This window comes from Stegodyphus dumicola, chromosome X2 (genome assembly GCF_044657685.1).
Source record: "Stegodyphus dumicola isolate Sdum_Otavi_A_Nest chromosome X2, ASM4465768v1".
Classification (NCBI taxonomy): Eukaryota; Metazoa; Arthropoda; class Arachnida; order Araneae; family Eresidae; genus Stegodyphus; species Stegodyphus dumicola.
This window is the reverse complement of record NC_140781.1, coordinates 142,527,514-142,550,128: the sequence shown is the minus strand read 5'-3', so window position 1 is coordinate 142,550,128 and position 22,615 is coordinate 142,527,514. Positions and strand designations below refer to the sequence as shown.

The following is a 22,615-nucleotide window of genomic DNA, read 5'->3' as shown; positions in this document are numbered from 1 at the left end:
CCTCCCATGCATTTCTGTCATGTTCATGATTTCAACCTTGTAATCTGAAAAACAAGGTTTAATTCCAACGTGGACAATAGAGAATTTTTCCGATTCCAAAACTGTTAATAGCTTCACATAGGATTACTATACATAAAATACACTGCTGGGATTAAAATTGCAACACCAAGAAGAAATAATCTGACAAGCTTCAAAATCATATGAAAGAAAGAAGAGGTTGGGATATGCAACTGATTAGTATCTCAGCGCATTTAGACGCAGCAAGAGAGAGCAACGACATCTGAAGCACTGCATAAAAGAAAAGTTGTGTAGTGGATTTCTCATTTGGAAAGCGCTTTGTAAGGTCGGAGTTTGATCAGAATATCGTGTTATCCCTCGAATAATAATAAGAAATGCTTATCAGGAAGTGTCGGAATTCGATAGAGGCAGGATCGTTGCCTATCGAAAGTGTGGATTATCGTTCCGTGGTATCACCCGTCGCATTGGTCGACATAAAACTACTGTCATGCGAATATAAAATCAGAGGGTTGCTGAGGGTCATACTGAACGGCATGCAGGATCTCAACGCCTTCCCATGAATAACGTCCGCGAGGGCAGGTATATTGTGAGGTCAGCCCTGCAAAAGCTTACAACGACATCTTGGACCATTAGTCAGGAAATAGGCATATTTGTAGCACATCCAGTAACCGCTCGTACTGTGCGTCGACGTTTGCAGCAGCGCGGACAATCAGCACAGTGACCATTACTTAGGCGTCCCTTGACAATGCAGCATGGAGAGAGACGGCGACTCTGGTAAGCCGAACGACAAAGCTGGATACAGGAGTGGCACAACTTCATCTTTTCAGACGAGTCCCGGTTCAGTATGCGGTATTCTGATGGCCGTATAAGTATTTGGAGGCTTCGAGGAGACCGTACGTCGCCTGCTTGCATTCGATATCGGCTTAGGGGTCCTGCACCTGGTGTGATGGTTTGGGCAGCCATTGGATACACGACATGCACATTTCTGGTTCGCATCGACAGTAATTTGAACGCAGATCGGTACATTTCTGACGTTTTACGTCCGGTGGCTGTGCCCTATCTTCGAGGCCTGCCAAACGCCTTCTTTCAACAAGCTAATGCATGACCACATGTTGCACGTCGAGTTCTGATCTTCGTGTAGGGTATTCGATTGCTGCCCTGGCCTGCACGGTCTCCAGATCTGTCACCCACTGAAAACATCTGGTCATGGGTTGCTGAGAGACTGGCTCGCCACCCCTCTCCAGCTAATACCGTTGATGAAGTGTGGCATAGACTTGAAGCAGCATGGAATAAGGTTGTCCGTTTCTGTCATCCAAGTCCTGTCTGACTCCACGCCTAACCGGGTAAAGGCCATTTTAGTTGCCAGGGGTGGCTGTTGTTCCTACTAATTTCGTCCCCTGTAAACTCCCAAACTGCTTACAAATTTAATCATTTTGACTCCCTGCCTTACTCTTTTTTTTACGTGCAATAAATATCTTTTTGCATTTGCTTTCCTTCATGGTGTTGCAAGTTTAATGGCCAGCAGTGTAGAATAGTAAGTAAGCGGAATAGGAAATGATATCTGTGGTTTTCTTTCAATCGGGAAGTCTTGCTAGGATCTAAAGAATTAATAGCTCAGCTCATCTTGCTTGTTGTTACTGGAAGATGTTTTTCTACCCGGTATGAGTAAGCAGTGGAATTGTGTAAAGTTGTCCCCATTCTAAATCGCAAATGAATTCAAAGGCCTTTATCAAGCGAGCAATAATGAGAAATTACTACCATTATAAGCACATGTCATTTTCTTTTACGCTTACAGTATTTCCCTTCATATTCTACGGAAGATGTATAACTCGATGAGCAGTTTTAATGATAGTTAAGAATCATATTTAATGGCTTTCCTTTTTTGACTATGGTAACGTGCACGAGGGCTGGCTGCCTAAAGGAAGGGGGACGTCTTCGTGGAGGAATTTCTTTGAGAAACTGGCTCGTGTTTGTATTGCACATCAGTAAACCATGAAAACATCAAGCTGTCAGCCCATTCGCCAGGATTACTAATCCTCTGAAATAACAATGTTCGACTACCGCAACCAATCGACCATTGATGGACCCTAATTTAATGCGTATCAGGATGTGTATCGAACGTAAAGAAAATAGGACTGCAAAGCCCTAAGCAATTTGCGTGCCTTTGCTAACCTTGGTTAAATGTTGGTAAGAACCTAGATTGGTATGCAAGCTTTAAGAATATGTAACTGTAAGAAAGCTACCTCTTCCAATAAATCTCATTTTCTCATGCAACTAATTATGGTACATCGGCACCGCTTATTTGATGAAATTTTTGGGATCATAATGCATTGCGAGATCGAAGGGTTTATTTTAAAAGAGGTGTAGTACTTTTTAGAAATTTTCTGTTAAAGAACCCGTTAGAACTGCTCATTCATGTGTGAAAAATGTAACTTCATTATCCATCACCTATTAAATATAAATGCAAACTTTACATACAGTGGAATTCCTTTCTGAAAGTATCCTCTTTTAACAGGATAACGCTTTGGTTTCATTAGGTTGGCCTTTTAATGGCTTCAAGATTCTTCAGCCATTAATCAGTTTGAGTGCTTCAATGATGTTTTAGAATTGCAAGTCCTACGCGCGATTTCAACCACGTAAAAGGTTTGGCACGAGACACCACCCTATTTCCAAAGTCTAATATTTGTGACTTACCGAGTAAGAGTTATTTTGGTGTTACATGGGATAGAACCCTTTTCGGGTGATCGTAATGTCTTCTCTCCCAGAAATAAAAAAGCAATTTCGAATAAAATCATGGAAATTTTATTCGCACTTAACTATATTCATAAATATACTAAAGTGCTAAAAAGTACACTCTGTTATTTTATAAGCTTAGTTTCTTTACATTTTAAATTGCTATTTAAATTTTCATATCTGTATTTTATTCTACAGCTGTGACTTGCAATCTTGTTGTATATTTATGCAAGCATACTCACGCACACGGGCATATATATATATATATATATATAGATATATATTTTATAAATATACATGTATTTTATAAGCTGAAATTAAAACTCATCATTCAGTCAGTAAATTAATTATTTTTTTTTTTCCTTTGCAGTGATTCTCTGCTTATCATGCTGAGTGGAATTTATGCTAAATTGCTGGTTGTAATGGGGATTTGTTTTCCTGTTGCAGAAGTGATATCAAAAAAGATCCCTGTATCCTATTATGAAGTAATTTTTCTTAATGTTTTTAAACAAAATATATAAACCGTTAGAACAATGTGACATTCAAATATCAAATAAATGCTGAGTAAGATTATACAGATATCAATTTACATATTATTAAATACTTGCTGATGATTTAAATATTATTAAATACTTACTTTTCTGTATCATAAAACGCAATAAATTCCTGATGTTGTAGCGAAGTATTATTCAGGTGTTTTAAAAGCGCATGTTATGTTATGTGATTACAGTAAACAGTGATGATACTAAAATATGTATTTCAGGTATGAAAAATAATAATTAAAGTAACAATGTAGGATTGACTAAATTGTGCTTGTTTAGGTCTTTTTTCATTTAAAAAGTTTTCTTCTTTAAACTGTGTTAAAACAAACTCTGATGTGAGGTTTATATTTATATATCATCATATATTGTAATTAATATTAAATACGTTTCGTTAATAAAAAAAATTTTTAAAAGATGAAAATTGCTCAGCAAATTCTGAATGCTTAGTATCTTTATAATTAATAATGTTGTGAAAACAGGGAAATGCTCTGATAATTCATATAATATATTTTAAACTGTTTTTGGAAAAGAACAATTGATATTTTAATATAGATTCAAAAATAACATTCTCTGCTGTAGAGTGTAATATTAAAATGTGATCAAAGTTATATTTCTTTCATTGTAGTAACAAGATATCCTATATTTATGTGTACCCAGTTTATCTCTGTTTGAGAATCAGTCATATGAAATGACAAAAGTTGAATAGGTTATGGACAATATCTCCAGTTACAGCAATACTTCTATATCTGCAGATAATATGTTCCAAGTCTATAAAAACTGACTGTCGCTAAATAACGATTAGTATGTAAAATAGAATATTCCTGTAGCATGCGTAATTAAGTGAAGTTTAATTGGCAAATCGTGTACAATGAGATATATCATCATAAAACGATAATAAAATATAATGTTCCCTGTATTACATTTGTAGAGACATTAGGTATTTTTTTGGAAGCAGCAAGATGAAAAAATTAGCAACGCCTTCGCCGGGAATTAAACCACGGACCTCTGGAATACCGGCTCAGCGTGCAGAACCACGAAAGCACGCTAGGAAGGAGAAGTACCTTATATACTCCCCCATTTAAAGGGCGACTGGGGTTTTAGGGGACCCAATCGCCAAATCCTGGGTGTGGAGAATTCTCATCCAACACTCTTTTAGTTCGGGCGCCACTGTAGAGACATTATGATTTTTCGGAAGCCGGAGAGATGAAAAATTAGCAAACACCTTCGCCGGGAATCGAACCACGGACCTCTGGAATACCGGCTCAGCGTGCAGAACCACGAAAGTATGCTAGGAAGGCGGGAGAAATACCTTATATACTATACTTTAGTTTTTATTTTCCTTTCTTCTTGTTTTCCTGTTGTGATGTTTTCCAGTTTATTTTCTTGGTTTTCTTTACATGTTTTTTGTTACCCGGGGCCCCTTAACACCCTTTGGTTTCCTGATTATAGTGTTTTTAAATTGAAGTTTTTGAAGTTTTTAGGTTTGTTTTTAATTTTACTGCCTGTTGCCAGGACATGGCCGGGTTGCTGGATGCCCTCGTTCGTGGTTTTTGCTTGGCGCAGCCCTTGTTTGTCATAAAATCTTGTCGATTAGGTGGATGGGGCTGCGCCCTATTTGTACCTTATATACTCCTTCTTTTTAAAGAGCAACTGGGGTTTTTAGGGGAACCAGGCGCCAAATCTTGGGTGAGGAGAATTATCATCCAACACCCTTTTAGTTCGGGGGCCACTGTAGAGACATTAGGTATTTTTTGGAAGCAGGCACGATGAAAAATTAGGAACGCCTTCGTCGGGAATCGAACCACCGACCTCTGGAATATCGGCCCAGCGTGCAGAACCACTACACCACGAAGGCAGGAGAAGTACCTTATGCATTATATGCTGCACTACGAAATAAAATAGTGCAAAATAGATTATACCCTACATTATATTTTCTCTCATACCCATAAAAGTAAAGAATTCTGGCATTTTAGGCTAATTTGGGAAAGACGGAATAAAGAAATTCAAAATTAAGGAGCAGTAACTGTACTTTAGAGTAAAATGCACCATTCCAAGCGATGGTAGAAATAGGAATCATTTATTTTCGCAGCACTAATAATACAGTTATTCCTCAGTTACTGCGGTTAATAGGGACAAGAACCGGCCGCGATAAGTGAAAAAGTTGTGTCACCCTCTCATTTTTAACATACGTACATTTTTTGTATATGTATAACAAGCAAGGTAGTTAGTACAATACTGTATGACCAATTTGGTCTAGAAAACATTTTGCGCAATATGCTGCAAAATAAGTAAATTAGAAATTGTAGTAAGCTCGCCTAAAAGTTACCAGGAGCTGTGGCTCCAAAGAGTTCAACACATTTTAAAAAACAATGTCATTGAAGGGTGAGAAATTATGCTACACGAGAAAATAAAATAAAATATGTATATGTATAATATAAATAAGTGTTTTAATAAATTTTGTATATGTATAATATAAATAAGTGTGTATGAAATCATATAAGTGCATATGTTATCATTAGATCATTAAAGAACAGAATAGTTTCAAACATGTGAATAAAATATTGATAGTATAAATAACATACATAAAATAATGTATAAATAACATAAATATGATATGTGTGTGTGTGTGTGTGTAACATACGTAGATGTAACTAAAGTGTACATACTGCAAAATCTGTTTTTAAAACTCTTTTATTCTTATAACAACTTTTCTTTTATAACAAGGTACGTAACCCACCTCTCACAATAGCTTCTCTTTGTTTAATCTTTATAAATGTGGATGAAACACCTGTGCAGTACGATGGAGGTGAAGAAGATGATTTACTTCACAGGTTAATGAGAGCTCTACTGCTCCTCAGATGACGCCTCATCGTCGGTACTAGGGGCGCTGGATCGTCGCGGCCAGCTTCGGATCGAGCTGGGGTAGCTGCAGTAGGCTGTGTAGAGACAGTAGGAGAAGCTTGTGCAGAACTTTTCGGCGCACAAGGAACATCGTGATAGGGAGTTGTGACCATTGTTTTTTCTTCTGAGCAAAGATGCCCTTGTACAACGCCATTACACCGTCAATACGGCTCTGACCATGTTTGTTGTTGATTTCTTGGGCCCTTTGTTGCAGAGCTCTTGCAGGTTTTCCGAGGTAAGGCCACGTTTTTCAGCTTCGTTGCCGTCAGCTACCTCTTCTTCCTCACTCGCCGATCTTGTCATTTCGACGAGTTCCTCGTCGGTTAGGGGTTCGATTGGCACTCGATCAGCGTGTTCACTTCTTCCGTCGTCATGTCGGAGAACACTTCTGTGGCTACCAACCGAGCCAGCCGTTGGCTGTGTACGGCGGAGTGGAGAACTTCGTCACGCGTAAATCCGTCGTAGTCATGGGTGACGTCAGACCCCTCGTAGCCAGCCAATCAGAAACGTGGATTTTGAATTGTGTGGCCACTTTCCTGCCTTCTGCTGGCGTGCGGGCAACTTTCGCGCCGTAATTCATGAATTTTGAATTTTTTATGAATATTTTTGAACAATACGCGATGTACTGAGGCCGCGATAAATGAACCGCGACGTAGCGAGGGATGACTGTATACTAGTAGCTTCCAAGCACTTAATAGCATCACTAGGCTTAACATTTTGGGCCTCTTATTGGGATATACAAGATATTTATGAGTTAACAAGTATGAAAGCAGCAGAAACAGGCTTTAATGATAATAGAATGGAAGAAAATTTGAATTGGTGAAGTATGGCTTTAGAAAAGAAGAAAGATAAATGTTTTTTGACCACTGACTTACCAATGGAATGATAACCATTGAGATGGGATATGATCTTGAGGGGTATCCCGTAACTTCAGTGCACACATAAAAATCCACAGTGATAATTTCTATCCTTCCTGTTTCGTTACATGTGTCAACACAGGCGCATCTGAAAACAGTATCAAACAAGCTTTTCCTTGGTCTGTCCTCATAATGAATAGCCCTCTTGAAATAGCTTAATTGTTGTGTAAGAGACAGCCAGTTTTAGCACTTTTGACAGATGAACGATTTCACAGTGCCTCTTTCATTGAGTATGCATATCCAGAACTTCATTTCATTTGTTTCTTTATTTCATTAGATAAATGAAAAGAAACATTAAATAAAGAGCAGAATTAATAAAAACAGCTTTAACGTTTTAGCGGTAGATATATGATATTTCTTTCTAAATTTTGTATAAGTTACTTTTTCTTATCCTCTACTTTCTGTTTTTAACTCTAGCTTTATAAAGTAAAGTAATTTCCAGTTTCAAAATTTTCTAGGTTAAAAATTTTTTTCTCAGTTTATTAGTTTAAACAACCTTTAAAAATAAGAAAAGTTTATTTATTTATTTTTAGTTTTAATGTTTTATTTTGGTTGTGATTTTATGCTATTTATTTACAGTGTTTCTTAGAATATCTATGCAGAATTAAAAGACATCTTTTTATTTTAGGGTTTCTTTTTATATTTGTATGGAGGAAGCATATCTTTTCTTTTGTTCATGTACTGTTTCATACTGCGATCTGAAAGGTGCTGTAAAAGTCTAGTCTGCAAAAAAGGAATAAACTCTTGCTTAAGATCAATGAGTAAATCAAATAATTCTGTACCTCAGTCAGAGGAAGAAAATGGTAGCTTTCGTAACAGCAACAAGAGTTTAAACCATCCATCAAAACAAAACAAAGTCTCTGTAGTTAAAGAGCATGGAAACTTTTACCTAAGACTTGGTGCTGTTGGTAAGATTCCTTTATATATATATATTAAAAATAAGCTTTTGGTTTGTAAGTCTTTTTTTTATTTATTATGTTTTGCAGTTGCACAAAAATAAAATATCATTTCCAGCTCTCACTAGTATGTTACCACAAATCAAAGAATAAATTATCAATATTTACATTAGTTATTGATACTACATTATCTTTGTAAAGATGAGTAATGTATTTTTGAATTTTTATCAGTGAAACTGATTTTAATTTCATTTACGATATCAAAAGTTGTTTACGTAGTATAGATATGTTAGTTATTATTCTGATTGTGAGAAAAAATGATGAGTTTTTAAACTGCAAATAAATTAAAAGGCAAAGCAAGTGAAAAACGAATAAAAAAGATAAAGAAATGCAACTATAATCGTGAATGAAAAAAATGAATGTAAGATGTGTTTGATGCTATAAGCATATAATAATAAATTGTTATGAGGTGTAAAATCATGTTAGATCACGAGTTATGGGTGATTATTACCTTTCTCCTGTAACTTCATCTGCAAAGCCCATATTAAACAATTTAGTGCTTTTGTTAAAACTGCACATTGTTCTGAACCCAATTAAAACATTGATTTTTCAGAAGCAGCAATTGCTCAATTTCTTCATTTGTATAAGGGAGAATGAAGAGTTATAGGAGGCTTAGGCCAAGTCTTCATCGATTTAGGTGGTAATCAGACCCTGGTATTTTTAATATTACACTAAGGATACTACATAATTTGATTGAGAAGTTTTAAGATTGATTCTCTTATTCAGAATCAGATAACTTATAATGCCCTTTTATGTTTTCCTTTTTCAAATTCGAATCCTCACGCTGTGTTACACACTGTGTTACAGTGTTCAATAATCACGCTGTGTTACAGTGTTCAATAATTGATTCAAAAACATGAAATAGACTCTTTTGTGACATCTTGTTAGCACTGCTGGCGTGCTGTTTTTCATTTTCTCATTTGGAGAAAAAACCTCTTTTGCCGATTTGCAGTTTAAATGATTAGACTGCCTAGATATTGGCTAGAGACTGCCTAGATATCGGACAGTGTTGTAAATGCCACAGAAGCAACAGGGTGCAATAAAACCACAGTTTCTTGCGCAAATCCATTTTTATTTTTCTCATGACTCCACACAAACTGTTTTTGAAATATTTGCATAGTAGTTAAAGTTCGGTGACTCTCATGGGTGTGAAATATTGACATGTACCACAGCACATAGCCTACCATAACATGCTTTATATTACTTGCGTATTTCCAACTTGAAATGCCTACTTGCATATTTCCAACTTGAAATGCCATCATCAGCTACTATAGCATTGTGAAATGTGTCATCACCATATACATACTGTAACATTTTGAGTGTTTCATTATGGTTTTTCTCTAGTACAAATATCTGTTATTTCTTTGGCATAAATCATGGAGATGTCTTTCTGACATGGCATGACAAACCATAGTAGGTGTTTCCTCTCGTTATGACCAAATTATGAAAAGCATGGTCATTGAATTGAAAATTCAAACACATCATTGCTCAAATCCCCAGTCATCATCAATTCACCATCCTCAAACTATTATTTTTACCATGCAAAAGAATCCGAGATGTTCAATGCTAAGTGGTACATTATCTTCCAGCTTGCAATAATTATTTGAATGAATTCAAACGATGATGAAAACATGAAGCATGCGCATAATTAAAAGCATGCCCATATGCTTAAAATGTATGATGATATTCTGAGTAACTTTCTGTTTTTAAAAATTTTCAATGGGTTAATGGGAATAGTACCAATCACATTCTAATAAAATACGCTAAAATGTTGTAAAGATAGGAATATGTCGATTTGTTAATTCATTAATATAAAATATATAAGCAATATCTTCTGAAGGAAGGAATCTGCAAAAATAGCTATCTTGTGCTTTGCTGTAATAAAATCAGAGAGGACTTTTCAAAGGGAACGTATTGTGGTTGATCTTTAGATTATGGTAACTTGGTGATTTTTTGGCGAAAATTTGGCGACCAACTCTCCTACAGCAACCCTCTATTTTTTTTTTCTTGCCGCCATTTTTGTCTTCACGAAGTAAAGACATGTTTCTTTTCTTTTTATCTACTGAACACTTCTTCCAACAATCTACTAGCCGAATTACACTTATGCTAGAAATTTTATCTAACAAAACTGCTTAATCATGACAAATGTTCACTGCAAAATTGGGAAAAAGTGCACAATACCATACTCCTTACGCGTTTTTCAAAATAACACATACACATAAACCATGTACACGTCGACTTATTTTTACTTAAAAAAACATCCCAGAATTACACAAAAAATGGCATTGCGCACACTCTTCACTATATCCATGTACACTGATTTTTTCTCATAAATTAGAAAAATTTCACGAAAATACATGACAATTTTCTGAATCTTTAAACCTGGTAAAAAGAACATATATGAAATTACCTGATCGCGAAAAAGTATATACCCTTTCCAAATATGAACATTTCCACATATAAAATAAATAAAATATCCAAAAACTTTTACCTCTAAATCATCTATTATATTATAAACGTCACCAACGAATTCATACCGCAAGCATTACAAATACTTAGTGTCAAATATTTAAATTATTTCCATGCACGTTTACTTCAACTAAAATGTATACCAAATTCCTACAAACATAAAATTCACAAAATAACTATCATTTAATTAAAATATCACTAAACCATGTACACGTCGACTTATTTTTACTTAAAAAAAAAAAAAAATCACAGAATTGCACAAAAATGGCATTGCGCACACTCTTCCCCATATCCATGTACACTGCTTTTTTCTCATAAATTAGAAAAATTTCACGAAAATGCATGACAATTTTCTGAATCTTTAAACCCATTAAAAAGAACATATATGAAATTACCTAATAACGAAAAAGTATATACCCTTTCCAAATATGAACATTTCCACGTATAAAATAAATAAAATACCCAAAAACTTTTACCTCTAAATTATTTATTATATTATAAATGTCACCAACGAATTCATACCGCAAACATTACAAATACTTAGTGTCAAATATTTAAATTATTTCCATGCACGTTTACTTCAACTAAAACGTATACCAAATTCCTACAAACATAAAATTCACAAAATAACTATCATTTAATTAAAATATTATTAAATTCAAAAACACTACTTAAAATATAAATAAGCACATACATTAAATTAATAAAAATTAGCTTACAATCCTAATTACTTTAAACTAAATCATTGCTAATAACAATTTTCCCAATAATACCAAATTACTTTACTTCCATCTTACATTTAGAACAATGCATAAAAATAATATCCTCAAATAATTAAAAATACTAACTTACCTAATCTTCTTCAGAATCTTGCTTACATGGTGGATACACTTTTATTATGGATTCATTAAAATTATTGAACAATTTTTTCTGCGAATTTTTCCTCCACACTTCCTCCGCTAAATAAAAAGCAAAATTCTCTTTATCACATCTAGAATTCACTTTAGACAGTGCCAAACAATCCCAAAATTATTCAACCCTACTTCACACAACACACAATGAAGCTTAATACAAAATAATATACAGCCACAGATATTTTCCAAATTCCCCCCTTTTCCGATTAAAGAACCGTAATTCGTCCATTAATATCACATGACATCTCATTTCCCTCACACAAAATAATGCGTAATCAGAACTGAGTACTGCTCACATTTTTACCAAAGTCCCAAGTAGTAACCTTTATCGCCTCCAAAATGTCGCCAAACTACCAGTTACCATATTCTAAAGATCAGCCCGTATGAAATGAATTTCATGGCTCAGTGGTCTTCCATTTGGCCACTGGAGGGTCTAGAGCCTTCAGTGCTCCATTCCTGATAATGTGCAGATTGGTGTGACCATTGATAGAAATACTGACCCATACCATAACTCCACCTACGGCAAACTGGACACTCTCATGCGCAAATGCAGGAGTACTCCTTGTACCATGTTCTCTCCAGATGAAAACTGCCTCTTGTCAGATTGCACACTAAAGTGTGACTCATCCATTGCTTCACTCATCTCGTTCCCATCTGAAATGCTCATCTGCCCACCTTCTGCAAGCAGCACAGTGGTCCTGTGTCAACGAAATACAAACCATAGGTCTTCAAATATATGAACCCACATAGTGGAGTCGATTTTGAACAGTTTGAGTTGAAACCCTGGTACCAGTAGCCCACTGAAGATACTTTTGCAAGAAAGTAGCATTCATAATGCAGCTTCTTTTGGCCATTAATGTTAAATACCAATCTTCATTTTGTGTTGTTGCAGGCTTACGATCTTGTCCCGATCTTCCAGTTTCCAAAAAACAGATTCCATAGTCTGGAAATACACTTTGAGAAAGTCCTAATGTTTCCCCTACAACGGATTGTTTTGATTCACCTCTAAATGACCGATGGCCCTGCGAGCTAAATCATCTTGCTGAAACATCATATTCACTGTTACAAAACATTCAACTTGTGTCAATCGTTTTAGTATCTTGCTGTAGAAGGAATGCTACAGGTCGTTTTTCACTCCTTATCTGAAACACATAGTTTCCGATGTCACAAACAAATCTTGCACATTCCTAACTTTTAAATGGTATAGTTTTCTTTTTTAACCTCTTCAGTTTAATTTTTGTTAAAAAAGTTGCTCATTATATTGTCATTTCACATCAAAATCACAGTATCCCCTAATTGTTTTGAGCAGTGTATTTCTGTTATTGATCATTTTTCTTTTTATGTAATTAAAAAGTATATTAAGAACTACAGTATAATATTTTCAAAGTATGATTAAAAGAATTTAGGATAATATCTGAGATTTTTCCCCCCTAGCATTTGGAATTGCAAGCATGATCTATTCCGGATTAGAATTTGGGCAGTTTTTTGAATTAGAGTCTGGAACCAGTTGTTATAATATTTTATATGGAGTTAGTCCTATAACAAGAATGGCTTTTACTTTTATCCAGATGTATTTCATATTTCTTAATTCACAGGTAAGTATTCCTTTATTGAAGTAATTGTATGTATTGGTTATAAGACACGTAAATTTAATTTTTTAAATCATGAATTAGCATTAAAATAATTTTATTTGGTCTTTGTGATTTTAAAATACATTTTCAACATGAATAACTTTTCTTTATTTAGACTTAAACATTCAGTTAAAAATATTTTTTGTGGTCTTTATATAAATTTAAAATAAATTTTTCAATATGAAAATGAAATATGAAATATGAATCAATCAATATGAAATATGACAAATTTATTATTTAAATGCAAATATTAAAAAGAGAAAATGATATAGGAGAGAAGGTACAATGTGACTGTTTTGATAATAAATACAATATTACTATAGGCTGTCCCAAAAATATTTACAATCTTTGAATGCTAATAACAGGAACATTAATAATAGCAATTATGCATTTTTTAAGTGGCATAATGTATAGATATTTTAAAATGACAGAAATTGGCAGCAGTGCATCATCTGCAATGCTATAGAATAGATAAACAAACAGTGGATATTATTTTAGTGGGGGAAGGGAGCACAAGCTGTGTCTAATATGATTCCATAATTTTGGCTTTGTGGTATATGCATTCAAAGGCTGTAACAGAGCCCACATTTCATCTGAGGTTCTTCTCTTATTGCTGCATCATCCTGTTCTCAGATCACGTACCATTCTTTCAAGTTTCTCTGAGGCAAAGTATAAAACTCTCTCAACTGTCATCTTTGCACAGTCTCAGTTTTCTGATAACATTTAAAAAATTCATTTTTTTTTTTTTTTTGTATAAAAGGAAACATTCTCTTTTGTATTATTTAGTGCACAGCAATGCTTTCTTCCAAGTAGGCTGTGATGGGATTAATAATAATATAATGCTTGCATGTGCTCTCACTCACTCAGTGCAGTTATTACAGCTTCAAACATAAAATGTTTAAGTAGGTTATCTTTAATAATTTCTCTGCTATTAACGTGAAAAAGTGTAAAAATTATTTTATCTACTATGCTGTTTTTGTAAAAACTTTATACATTTCCTATATATTCAGTTACAACACTATTAATTTTTTTAAAAATCTTTTAATATTATCAACTGAAGTTTTATGTTTTGTTATGAAGCATAATTTTAAAGTTTATGACTGTTTGAATTTTATGTACCAAAATAAATTATTTGGATTTAGTTTATAAAATTTAATTGCAGTTTAATAATAAATAGGTACAAAGGTAATTTCTGAACATTTGGAAAAAATGTTATTTGGATTTAAAATACGAAAGAGCACATATTTTTAATCTGATCTGATCTCTTGAATATTATTATTATTATTTTCTTTTTCTCCTCTCAGTTAATGGAAGGCTGTTTATAACACATTCTTTGCTTAATATGTTGTTTTGCAACTGTTTTCTTATTGTATCCTTTTCAGCTAACACTATTTTTTGCTATTTTTTCTTTATTTATGAAATTCATATAATTATTTCTGTCAAAATATAAGACTGCATGGGTATTTGAATGTATTTTAATTTTTAATGAAAATTTGCAAAAATGTTCAGAGAATTATTGAAAACTGATAATTTTGTTTTAATTTCATTTCTGTGTAGAATAATTTTAAAAATAAGACATACAGCACATAGTTAAAGTGCATATTCATGTTCTGCCCAGTTGGTTTTCAATAAGAAATATGTGTTTACTTCTTTCCTTATAATTTATATAAAAAAAGTGCAGTGTGTGTTGTATAAATTGTCAAGCTCAATATTTAAACTGACAAGGAAATCACTTTTCTTGTGAGCACCTAGTAACAAATTCAGTTTATATTCAGCTAAAACTCTTCAAGTCATTTTAATAGATGTTAAATACAATCATTTATCTCTAAATATGAATTTTTCTACTTTATATCGAGCATACATATGAATAATACTGCCGAATTATTGGTAATGTTGACATCGTAATTTTTAGAAGAATATATTTGCATGAAATAATTTTTTTATGTAATATGAATAATATGAAAAATTAGTTTTATAAATTCAGACTTTTTAACACTTTATCTTTACTTTTCACACAAGAATCTGTTGAATATTATGAATATCTTTCTTAATTGAATTTTCTTACATTTTTTTAAAGTATTTAAAATAGTATAAGGGAGTTTTGCATGGCTTCATAAATGAATTTGGGCTAGATCATTTATTGTACATTTTTTCAATTTAAAAATTGTGATGCAGCGAAGTTGAAAAATTAGAATTTTTCACTATATTCCTATATACAAGGATGAAAGAATTTCAGGCTTAGAACTTTTAACAAGCAATAAAATGCTATTCAGTGGTAAATTTAGTTTAAAGAATTAAAAAATATATATATAATTCAAAACTCTGCTATGATATTCACCTTGAAGAATTGAAATATGTATATAGAGTTTTATCAAGGGATTTTCATAGCATATACAGGAATGAAAATCAATTTGTATATCCTATTTGTTACTATATGTCTTATCATTACGTGTCATATTTGATATTAAATTTTTCTTGGTCAATACTGTAACTAATGCTATGGATTTGTATATTGTTATTAGTTCATTCAGTTTGGCACTGTTAAAAAAATCTATATATTGCTAGTAAGCAATGTCATAAATGTCCAGATAAATGAATGTCTAGGTGTAATAATTCTTCTTCTTCTTCTTTTTTTTTTTTTAATTTCAAAGATTTTTAAAGTGCATAAAATAAGTCTGAGTGGAAGAAAATCATATGAAAGAAACAAAGAAAGATTTTCACCTATAATATTAGTCTAAAAAAGTTTCAGCATACATTTTAAGAAAATGCCATTAAAAACAAAGAGTTTTATGTCTTATATTTAAGTGTTTGGGAGTAGTATATATAATACTGCTCCCGTTAGTTTTAATTTTTATTTTATATTTTCTAATAATTTTGCAGTTTTTAAATTCATGTTGTATTTGTTTTTTTACTTTTGTATTTTTTGCATATAAAACTGAATATTATAGCTTAGTAAATTCACTACAGACTATTTATATATTAATTTAAAACTACATAAAAATTTCAAATCTTGATTACTTGTGAATAGGGATTTTATTGTGTAATGTTTAAACAATTCTCTTTCTGTTAATATCACATAAAAATATATTTTAGCTTAATTTTGAATAAAACCTATTTCTTTTGAATAGAACATAGATTTGCAGAATTTTTAAAGCAAAACAGTATTAAAAAAAGAACATGCAAATTACATTGTCATTTTATATGAAAATATGTGTAACCAAATTCCTGTTGCATTTAAGAAATTTGATTACATTTATCTCAAAAATATAGAAATATATTTTCAAGTCTGTCAGTTTTTAAAACCTGATATTATGATAATATTAATGCGTTTTGTTTTATTTTTATCTAAACAAACACCATGGGTAAATTAATAGTAGAGTATAAATATTGTTTATTGTTTAAACAATATGAATTCTTGTGATATCATTTTATTTTCTAATTTTGCTACCCAACCAGGATATCGGTTAGCGACGCTGACTGCAGTACCAAAGTGCATGGGTTTGAATCCCGGAGAAGGCATGGATGTTTGTAAATATATAGTGTCCATGTGGCATGGAGGAACTGTTAAATATGCGGCTAGCCAAACGTCCTCTCCAGAGGTTGGTGGTAGAGGAAGAGGGGTGAGAGACCCTCAAATGTGTCTCTCCGGGGTGCTCTGCATCAAAAGTGGAGGGCAGAACTGAGTAAAGTTCTGTCACCTGTATGGTGCTAAGGCTCTTTTGAACTACAGGTGCAGTCTTGCACTCCTTGCCAACGTGTATTTCATGGGATTGTTCTGATGTTACTGTCAGACAAATGAGATAAGTCACAACACAATTTACTAATTTTACTGCTTGAAAACTTGAGCAGGGAAAATTATGTGTCATATCTATTTTTGAGAGGGTTATTGAGTAAATAAAACGTTTGCAACCATTACTAAAAAATCTAAAGGAAAATATATGCTAGGGAAAGGAATATTTGAATAAATGTCTTTATATTTACAAAGCTAAAAAATATAAATAAATACCTCTAGTGAGCTATACTATTTTTATCTATTAATTGTTGCTTTTGTACTTACTATAAGATAGAAATATAATCTGTTAAGCTTAAAAGCATTCATTTAAAATATTTCATTCATTCATAGTTTCGTTACAATATATATGCTGTTCTTTTTTTCTTAACTGAACAATTTACTAAACATTTTGCCTAAAAAATAATGGAAATTAGTTTAACTGGTAACATTTTCTTTCAAATTTGTTGCAGGTCTGCATAAAAAAATACAAAGTCCTGGCAAGATTTGGACTCATGCATATGATAGCCACAAATCTTTGCATCTGGTTGCATGTGTTAGTTCAAGAAACTAAACATGGGATATTAACCTTGATCAATGTTAATTTCACATTGCCGTTGTCTTCATCTGTTCCATTGAATATAGTGGCTGAAGGTAAACTATTAGTTTCCCATTAATAACTTAATTTAATCTTTATTAAAAATTTAAATTTCCTTTTATCCCACTAATTTTCTGATGTAAATTTGATTTTTAGTTGCCACTGAAGAGAACTTCACCAACTCTTTATTTGAACAACCTATCAATCACACAAGAGTAGAACGTTCACTTCATGAGCAAATTTCCCATGTTATCTTTGAGTGCAGAAGATCCAATATAATGGGAGAACTTGTACAAGAAGCAAGTCATTTTTTATTCCCCTGTACGATACAATATAGCCTTATTTGTGCAGCTATTTTATATATCATGTGGAAGAATATAGGGAAGCAGAAACATATAAAATGCAACACTGCTAGCAATACTTCTTCTCTGAGTGCTCTTCAAAGGCAGTATTACCAGGTTGATTGTACTAAAGCTAACAAGGGCCTGTTCACTGGTATTTTAATTCTTGTGTTGTCTATTATCAGTATCATACTGTTTTTTGTTCTCATTAATAAACCAAACTACAAAGCTCTAGCAATAATGGAAGCTAGAATTACTGAGCTTAGTTTATACCTTCTGACTTCCATAGCAGTTGCTGCAGCATTGCTCCAAGTTCGAGAATTAAAATACAACTCAAATCAAGACACTGAACTTGATCATATACTTCTAATTGTAGCACAGAGTGGTTTGTATCTTTTCACCATGTTCAGCATTATAGGTGGACATTTCACAACTGATGACAATACACTTCTGGTACTTGCAACATCATTAGCGTGTATCATACAGGCTACTCTTCAAACCATTTTCATTTTGGATGCTTCTCGTTGCTATACCAGTACAATAGATCAGTTAAGAAGAAAGCCAGGACGGGAACTGGTTACGTTCCTTTTAGTTTGCAATTTTGCGATGTGGGCTATGAACACATTACAAACTCAGAGATCAGATTCAAATCCTATTCAACTGAAGTTTTATGGCTTTTGGGCTTGGACAATAATAACTCATATCACAACACCACTTGCGATTTATTTCCGATTTCACTCGACTGTTTGTTTGTGTGCCATTTGGAAAAAAAGTTACAAGATAAGACCTGATTATGTGTGAATATTATGATATGGTCACATAATGCAAGAAAACAAGTAGTTTTTAACGTAGCTTTATTTTGAATGCAATATATATTGATATGTTACAAAAAGTTTGAAAACAGTATGTTGATATGTTTTATATCTTTGAGAAAATATGACTTAATATTTTCTCAAACATAATTAATATTAAGTTCCTAAAAACAAACTGATGAACTGCAGACTGAAAAAATGCATGTACATTCATGTATAATTTGCATATGTTTCAAAACATTTATGAATTAACTCTTGTGCCTATTTTAGTCACAGTTTTTATAACATTTAATTTTGTATTTTAAAGTTTTCATTTGCTTCACCATTTTTGTATTATTATTATTATTATTGTGTGTACATATAAATGTTGTGTATGATGTCTGTAAGCTTGAAAATTAAGTAGCAATGATAGTAAACCATTTCTCTTTGCTGTAGTTCTTCGTAAATTTTGTGTTTGATTGTTCAGTTGTTCACAGTAAATCAAAAATCTGCTTTTCCAGACATTGATTCACATTAATTGAATTTGGGCAGTATTTTTTATTAATTATTCATATTATTTTAACAGATGATAAAAGTGTTTTTGAGGTTACTCACATTTTAAAATTTACAACTTAGATTTCTTAAAGAAGCTGCAAATGGAAAAATAAGATACATTGCCAATAATATCAAACATAAAAGAAAAATGCTTTATCTGACACATATTTTAAACAATTGAGAATGTACTATGGGTGTTAACTTTCCTATTTATATCTTGGAACAATTAATTGCTTTGATGGTACTGTGAGTTATTATATCTGCTTATGTATAAACACATAATTATAGATATTAGAGCATGCATAATAATTATATCTGGGCAATTAAAGAATCTTATTTTCCTCTAAAAGTACATATTTGAATTTTACTTTCTATATGAAAATACACTTATATCTCTAACAATAAAAGCATTTATATATTTGACTAATGTTTTATTTCACTTTCTAGAACTTTGACAAGTCTTGGTTCTCTAAAATATTCTTAAAAATCTACAATTTCCTTTAAATTTTCTGCTTCAGTTTTAAATCCAAATTATAGTGACAACTTAAATGTTTTTAAAAATAAGTAATATTTTAATTTAAAATTCCCGTTTATTTCATTCTTATATTTTATGGATAGGTTTATTTATCAGAAATAAAAGATTTTATGTAATATTTTGTAGGGCAGAATGATGTCCATACAGCTATACTTTATTGATAGAAACTTAACCAGTTATAAATTAAAAACAACAAACTTTATTAGTATTAAGTTCCTGAATGCAAGTTGATGAATTGTAAACTGAAAAAATGCATGAGTGTACATTTACCATCTGCATATGCTTCAAAACATTTATGATTTGGCCCTCATGCCTATTTTATTTACAGTATTTGTAACATTTGAATTTGTACAGTAAAGTTAAATACATTGACTAGACATTTTACAAACCTGAGTAATTTTAGGGATTCAAAGTGATTTTATTTGATAAGAACTGTCAGATTTTGAAAAATATGACTTTTTTTAAACCATGATGTGCATTTAATTCATACATAAAGTACAACACTGCCTTTGATGGAATACTTTGGAAACACTAGTGATTCATGTAACAAGAGTAGATTAGTTTAGAATCTTACATATTATTACAATCTGCTAATAATCATGATGACATAACAAAACATAGTCCTTAACTTATGATGTTTATGTTTTTGTAAGAGCTAATGTAGTATTTTTAGCACAGATTTTAATTTTCTAGTTACATCACAGAAATGAAGAAATGTATACAATGTATATCTATATCTATAGATTTAAGATATATAAGTCACATAAGATCATAAAATCAGGAATTTTAAATATCTTGAATAGTTCAAATATGATACATAATGGTTATATCTTGAAGACATTCAAATAGAAATGTACCAAGTATATCATACATGCTACTCCTCAAACCCTACTCATTTGGATGCTTCTTGCAGTTATACTAGGACAATTGAACAGTTGAGAAGAAAGCCAGTACAGAAACTGATTACATTCCTTTTAGTTTGCAGTTTTGCGATGTGGGTTATAAACACATTACAAATTTAGAGATCAGAGTCAAATCCTATTGTACTGAAGTTTTATGGCTTTGGGGCTAGGACAATAATAAGTCGTATCACAATGCCACTTGTTTAATTATTTCTGATTTCAGTCAACTGTTTGTTTGTCTGCCATTTGGAAAAAAGTTACAAGACCTGATTTTGTGTGAATATTATAATATAGTCGTATAATTGAAGAAAGCAAATAGTTTTTAATGTAGCTTTGTTTGAATGCAATATATACTGAAAGGAATAGAGGAGTGATAAGAAAAAAGATATATTTGCACTTTGATTGTTATTTTGTGTATAACAGAGCTGTGTAAAATTGGCAAAAATCACATGTAATGCTTAAATTACATTAACTTTGTCATAAGAAAATATTTTCGTATTCTTTACTGTTTCCTTAAATTCTACATGTAAACTCTACGAAGAACAATCCATTGCAAGCAGGATTGTCTAATTATTTCTGTTCCATCAGGTTTTCTCCCTCTGTTTCCAGTGCAGTGTAATCTTAGTCTATTTTGTGTATTTATAAGCAATGTGTCTTATTCCAAAATGCTTTCTGGTAACCAGTACTTCTCTATCATATTAGATGTCAATTCTGCTGAGGCTGAGATTTGCATTTATATTGCATGAAAATGTGTTATTAAAATTACATCTCTATTGGCTAAGTGTTCTTAGGAAGACAGTGAATAGCAGTAACATTTTTGCATTAAATGTGTTCAAAGTTTTGAGATCAGTGTAATATTTGTGTGTGTAAATTAAACTGATAAAAATTCAAAAATTTTTGATATTGTTAAATATTTGATGTTTCAAATGAAAGCTGTGCAGTGTGTTTTTAAAAAATACATTAATATTTTATAAAGTATTACCGTCTTGCTTTCCATTGTACTTTAGTTCATTTCTTAGACTTCCATTTAACTTCTGTATTTGAAAAGTGTAAACTTGCACTATATTGCAGTATTTCATTTTTGTTTACAACATTTCATAGCATTAGTAATAAGGATTAAATTAAAAACTGCTGCTTGCTTTTCATTTTTAGCTATTCAATGTTACTGTTATATTGTTAGTTGTTTGATACTATAGCTTATGCAATCATAAACAATGCTAAAACACTGATAAAAGTGTTTGTATGGCTAATGATTGAACTGTATTAAATTAATTTGTCCACATGTATTGAGGGACAGTATGTAATCATTCATTGCCATTTTTACTGACATACATGGGTGTGTATGTATTATTTTCTTTAGAAGTATAGATAAATAGATTGAAGTTTATTATTGATTTACATTTTTTTAATATGTATCAGGTATTATACATGTGTTTCTTTCATTTTGTTGAATTAGTAAAGTGCTTTCTTTGTAATAAAATTGTATCTTCACCATATGTCATAGATGGAGTACTTATATTTTTTTACAGTGTTGGTACTTGTGCATTTTATAATTCATTTTTAAAATGAAAAAACTTTTCTATGTGAACTTCCATTAGTATTTTGATTAATCTCTGGATCATTTATGAAGTGGTACTTTTTAATTTTGTATGTTACTGGAAGGAAAAAAAAAAAATAAAAAAATTTGTCTTTCATGTCTGAGTTATTTTCTATATGAGAAATAATATAAGAATGTTATTGAATCTAAACTATAAAACTGAAAAATTCTCAGTACAAGAAACAATGCTTTAATAATAATAAAAGAGCAATGTAATTTGCAATGTAGACATACGAATAAACAGATTAAACTTGGTTATATCCAATCCTGTAATTCCTTCTGTGATTATATTTTGTATACCCTTGAAAGTGTTTTTTCTAATTTATTTTTGTAAGTAAGTATTCTTGGTCGTACAAAAATTGATTTCCAAACAAATTAACAAAACTTAATTTCCACGGACACCTTTCATATTAATTTTAAAAATAACATTTGAACCATGATTATGA

The 22,615-nt window shown here is 31.9% G+C and overlaps 1 protein-coding gene across 2 annotated transcripts in view; it reads left to right on the top strand.

The window, feature by feature from the left end:
- LOC118187441 (proton channel OtopLc-like) overlaps nt 1-22,230 on the top strand; it is an 80,147-nt gene extending 57,917 nt beyond the window's left edge. For both annotated transcript variants that reach the window (XM_035357658.2, XM_035357657.2), the window contains 5 exons: nt 3,122-3,236; nt 7,740-8,019; nt 12,885-13,045; nt 17,324-17,504; nt 17,605-22,230. In XM_035357658.2, the coding sequence (XP_035213549.2) occupies nt 3,122-3,236; nt 7,740-8,019; nt 12,885-13,045; nt 17,324-17,504; nt 17,605-18,590 (1,723 nt within the window). In that variant the 3' untranslated portion in view covers nt 18,591-22,230. The remainder of the gene's footprint in view (nt 1-3,121; nt 3,237-7,739; nt 8,020-12,884; nt 13,046-17,323; nt 17,505-17,604) is intronic.
- Nucleotides 22,231-22,615: the final 385 nt, after the last annotated feature.